Raw genomic sequence first — 5,790 nt, forward strand, 5'->3', positions numbered from 1 at the left:
TCAATAATAATAATAATATACAGCAAATTATAGTTTGCAACTTTCACGATTCTTTATTTCCCAACCGCACTTTTCAGACTGTTAACTTCGAAACACCAATAAAATATATAGACTCAAACTATATATATATCTCACAACACATAATTTCTTTTCTTGCATCACCATCTTAGTTTTCTTTTCCATAAACACCATTTAATTCAGGGAGCTAGACGAACAACATTTGTTATTGCATAAAAAGTTATTAATTTGTTGCTTATGGCATACGGGCAACATTATCGGTCACCTTTCGGGGACACAACTCTCACAAAAGTGTTCGTTGGAGGGCTTGCGTGGGAAACACCTGTTGGAGAAATGCGAAAGTATTTCGAGCAGTTTGGTCACATTCTTGAAGCTGTAATAATCATCGACAAGATCACCGGCAAGTCTAAGGGCTATGGGTTTGTAAGTTCAATATGCAAATTGGTTTAATTCATTTGTTAAGTAAAATTGGATTTTGATAGTTCAAACCATGACATATCGTCATATATTACTTTATAACTAATAAAATTACCAACTTTATATTTTTTGAAAAAGACAATCCATTCTAATGGATTAGTGACTCTGTCTGCCTTGATGACATGGCATGACATACCACGTGTCATTAACAAGTCATTAGGGCATACAGAATTGCTTCTACGTAAGTATGAGATTTCAGAAAAAAGATTAAGTTATAATTAATTTGGATTATCAAAATTTAATTTGCAATTAATAGTAATAAAGATTGTGTTTTAATAAATAAAGGTGACATATGATGATGCTGAATCTGCAAAGAGAGCTTGTGATGATCCAAATCCCGTGATAGATGGAAGAAGAGCTAATTGTAATATTGCATCTCAAGGTGGTTATGGTTATATTTTCTTTAAGAAAACATATTCAAATTATGAAGTGTATTTTAAGTCATGTATAAATATTTAAAATGTTTTCAATCCAATATAGGAAAATGTAAGGGGGACGTGCAATACCCGGAATCGGCAATGCCACTAACCCCGCCTTCGGTAGTGTATCAACCTTATGGGTGGGTTTCTCGACAGTACATAGTAATCATAAGTATAATATTTGAAACAATGAATCAAATAATTGAATCTATTGAGAAGCTATGGCAAAATTATGATTTTATTTATTACACATTTTCATGCTTGGTTATGATATGCGGTATAAATAACTGAATTGACCTGATGACATTACAGACAATATGTAAATTTTATTATATTTATAAATAATATGTAATATTTTAAATGAAATAAACTTTTATAATTTAAAACCGTTCAACTACTAAAATCTAAAAATTAAAACAAATCTAAATTTAGGTTCAAACTCAATAGAGTGCAAAAATTTAGCCGTTAAAAAAATATAAAATCAATTCTAAATTTAGTTAGTTCATAATCAAAAGTGAACCGATCCATGCCACACTAGTTAGTGATATTTAAAGGATTTGTGATTTTTTTCTTGTTTATTGATTTGCCATAATTTTTACAATATGTCATTAAATATTTGTAACATGCATACATGACATTTGACCACAAAGTGGACACCATGTAAAGGTTAGACTTTTCTAATTAAACCTATCCAATAAAAAAATAACTTGATTTAATATTTTATTTTTAAAATAATTTATAGCATATTTTTCAGTTAATCTAGTCAAGTGATGATACAAGACTTTTATTAATTAGAATTATATTATTCGATTTATTAACCTTTTACAACTTTTATCAATTGACTTCATTAGACATGAATACTAAAACATTATATAAATATAAAACTAAATTAAGTTATTTTAATAACATATTTCTGTATTTATTTACTGCTGATCAATCTTACTTATGCAGGTATGCAACTTACCCCCAAGAACATGGCTACAATTATGTAAGATTTCAAAACTTTTTGCAAACTATTAATATTCACCACATGAAATTTAGGAAAATTATGTTGTAGTACTAGTGTTACCATATATTTTACTTTATAAACTTTTCTCGGCTTAAAGCAAGTAACTATCGAAATCTCAACAAACTTATCAGATTGTATAGTGATGATGGCAAGCTAAAACACATCGTCTTAGCCAGAATCTTAACGCACATGTCACGTTTTAACAATTACATTATCATACTTTGCGAATATGGGAAACTCGCAAAAAATGTTAACCTTCGTACCTAAAAAATGATTATTTAGTGATTATAAGTGTATATACCGTATATTCAAATGATTTTCCGTATATGTATTTTTTGTAATATAGATGCATTAAATATTGTACATCATGCCTCAATAGTAGTTGTTTGTTGAACAGGTAATTTACAATCCAGCAATGCAATATCCATACTATGGGCCCACATCCACAACCATGACCTCACCATATTACTATGGGTATTCCCACACCCAAGTGCATACACCGAGGGGCGCATTTACGCCACAAGCGCACCCACTTCACCAGCCTTCGTATCTGTACTATCCTACGCAGCAGATGGGTCTACCTGACTATCCTACGCAGCCACCTCCCAATCAAAATTAACAATGTCTCTTGTAATATTTTTAATTCAATTTAAATTGTAAATTATTTTTGGTTTGTTTTCATTTCAAATGTTTGTTTTTTTAAATCTTTTGTATCATAGTTAGCGATGAACAAATTTTGTGTAGAGTATCAATCCGATCGATATCATACCAGTACTGACATATTGTAATTAATTAACTGTGCCGACAATCGATTTTCATGTTTACGGTATTAGTGCCGTCTGATTTTGGTATTTTAAAATATTTTCAACAGTTCAGTAACAAATCGCTAATATGGGTATGGTTGAGATTGTACAATTTGATGACTATTAGTAACCGTAATGATATAAAAATCTAGACAGTGAGCCATCATAGACGCGACTTGTGTTGAGATCTAGTTAGCACTATTTAGGGGACCGTGATATGGAAATCTCAACGCAATGTGCGGTTTTAATGAGGAAACTATACATTTTAAACAAATTACATAAAATCAGGATAAGTGTATAATTTCGAAGATTTTGTCAAGATTTTGGTGGTTAGTTTTTTTTAAACGACTACGTCACTCACACAACTTCTAATCCTACTTCTAAATCTTTACATTTGTTCGCTATCACACTACAGCTCATCTTAACTAAAAGGGGACGGGTATCTTTTCTACACTCCTTAATACCACGAAGCTTCATGTAACGAATAGAACCACTTGATTAGTTTGTTTTTAAATAGAAAAGGTTGATTAGAATAACGAATAGATTCGATCAAAATAACTATTTTGGTGATTTCCCCTACACATTCAAGTGATACATTGAAATTGTCAAGATGTTGCACATATATCCAACCACGAAACACATGTTTGTAGATGTTGGGCAAATGATCGATGTGATGATGCATGTGCATAAAGAAAGATGTAGATGTGGGCATGTGAGAGATGATGAGTTGTAAGGGACCATATGGGATGATAAGAGTCAATATGGAAGATGGGTGCCAAGAGTTTATAGATCAAAACTTGAGTCAAATCAACATTTTGCACTCCTTGTGAATTCAGATCTCATTGTCTCTTTTGATGTTGTTTTCCAAATTGTTGTTAGGTTGTGTTCATAAGTTCTGATTCACTAGTGTGCCGTGCATTTTGGTCCCTTTGTAGTCATAGGCGTTAGACGCAAAGGCTACATGACTGTAAACGAAACAGATAATTGAACATTTCGTGAACCGTTCGGCGGAAAATTCGTTTATGTTCCTTCATTTAATAAATGAACGAACATAAACAAGAAATTTCGTTCAACAAACGAACATGAACAAAGCCCTCGTTCGTTCATTGTGTTCTTGAACGCTCGGTAATGTGTTCATGAACATACGTTCATGTTCGTTTGTATATGTTGTTCATGAAAGTTTTTGTACATTTATTTAACTAATGTAAACATTTTATATTCTTTAATTTGTTACACCTAACGTAAAATAGAAAACCATATTCTCACATTGTTTTAGCGTTGTTCTCATTTCCTTTTTCATTATTCACATTGATGAATACATTAATCTCATTCTCTAGGTTCCTCCGATTTTAACTTTGTTCGTTTGTGTTCATGAACAGATCCATTTCCTTAATGAAATAACACAAACATAAAATCTCATTCGGTAAGTGTTTGTGAACCGTTCATGAACACATTAGTTCTTTAACAAACGAACATGAACAAGGTCTTATTCGTGTTCGTTCGGTTCGTTTGACTCATTTGCAGCCCTAGGCCCACGTCTATCGCCTAGACACAAATATATGCCAACCAGATAAAAATAAGATGCATCATCAAAAGTTATGTGTGTTTGTATCGTAGGTATGTAAAATGAATATTAATCTCTAAATATAGAGCAACTTCCATTTTCGTTCAAGTGGTTCGGTTCGAAAATCAACAACCGTTCAACTTTTCTACTTTTTAACACTTTGGGTAACCAGTGTTATATTTTCTAACATTTTTCCTCCCTTAACGTAAAATATTCTAACCGAAGCTGTTAAGTCCCACTTACATGAACTTCACGTGAGGGGTATTATCATCAGTTTTAACACCATTCTCCTAATAAAAAAACCCACTGAATCCGTAACTCTATTAAATTAACAGCCTCTAGTGTTACTGAGAGTCTCACACTAATAAGCTTTTAGCTAAGCTGAACAATGCTTTATGTATTCGCTAATTTGTGTGATATAACATATTAAAATTTTGGTTTGTTTGGTTGATCGATAAACCTATTTGATTCCACTCTCCTCTTTTATTCCTTAGGTTTGCTCAGGTTCCGTTTTTAATCCAAAACTTTATTGTTTAGTCTGGCGAAGCTTGGGCTTAGTCACGGGGTGATCGAAGTCACAGACTAAAAAATTTTCGGGTCGACGATTCGGTTCGTGTCGGTGATTTGGGTCGGTCGGATCAAACAATATGACATCTCATCATCATCATCATCATCATACTCAGTATATCCCACCAATAGCAAAGCTATGGTAGGGTTTGAGGAGGGTAAAATGTAGACAGCCTTACCTCTACCCCGTAGGAATAGAGAGGCTGCTTCCGGTGAGACCCCCGGCTCGATAGTGGTTTTGCTTCAAGCCTTGGACATAAGGCACATAACACTCAACCATCGATACACCGGTCAATTGGTGCATGTACCCTTGTCTTTCGGCTATCAACGTCACCACATGATGCCTGATTAACCTTCCGCCACTTTTAACATTATTTTCACGAGATTAGTAAAATAACGTCAAAATTAGTGCAATTTCACTTTTGCCCACCCGAGGGTTCACACATATATACATTATATGCGCGCAACGCAAGCAGGGCGTAAAACAATATGACATCTATATATATAAATTTTTTTTCATTATTCAAACAAATGTTCTTACAATAAAAAAACAAAATAAATTTTTAATCAACAAAAACCTAAAATATTCATGATGATGCGAGAGGAAGAGTGAGTAGAGATAAGCAAATTCGGTATTGATACCGGTACTGAAAATCGGTACAGATTTGGTACCATCGGTACCGAATCGATACCAAAGTTTTGAGTTTTGGTATCTGTATATCTCAAATTTTACCTTCAATACCGGTATCGAACCGAATATTTTGGTATTGGTACATGCACCAGTACGGTACCGATCTCATCCCTAAGGGTGAATACCTAGAAGAAGAATTGCAAAGACCTAAAATATTTATAAAAACAAATCTTTTACTATCCAACTATTATTTTGTAACTTTTGTTTATAAATATTGCAAGGTTTTAGAAAAAAAACAAACG

General features: G+C 33.0%; 1 protein-coding gene across 1 annotated transcript; it reads left to right on the top strand.

Annotated features, from left to right (window-relative positions):
• Nucleotides 1–241: 241 nt before the first annotated feature.
• Nucleotides 242–2,705, top strand: LOC143564397 (uncharacterized). The gene is made up of 5 exons (XM_077051688.1): nt 242–441; nt 781–924; nt 987–1,054; nt 1,866–1,902; nt 2,321–2,705. The coding sequence occupies exons 1-5, from the start codon at nt 256–258 to the stop codon at nt 2,540–2,542; spliced, it is 657 nt and encodes a 218-aa protein (XP_076907803.1). The 5' UTR covers nt 242–255; the 3' UTR covers nt 2,543–2,705.
• Nucleotides 2,706–5,790: the final 3,085 nt, after the last annotated feature.

The sequence above is a fragment of the Bidens hawaiensis genome, unplaced genomic scaffold (genome assembly GCF_021521415.1).
Source record: "Bidens hawaiensis isolate Kalapana, Puna unplaced genomic scaffold, B.hawaiensis_p1.1 tig00022002_1, whole genome shotgun sequence".
Taxonomy (NCBI): Eukaryota; Viridiplantae; Streptophyta; class Magnoliopsida; order Asterales; family Asteraceae; genus Bidens; species Bidens hawaiensis.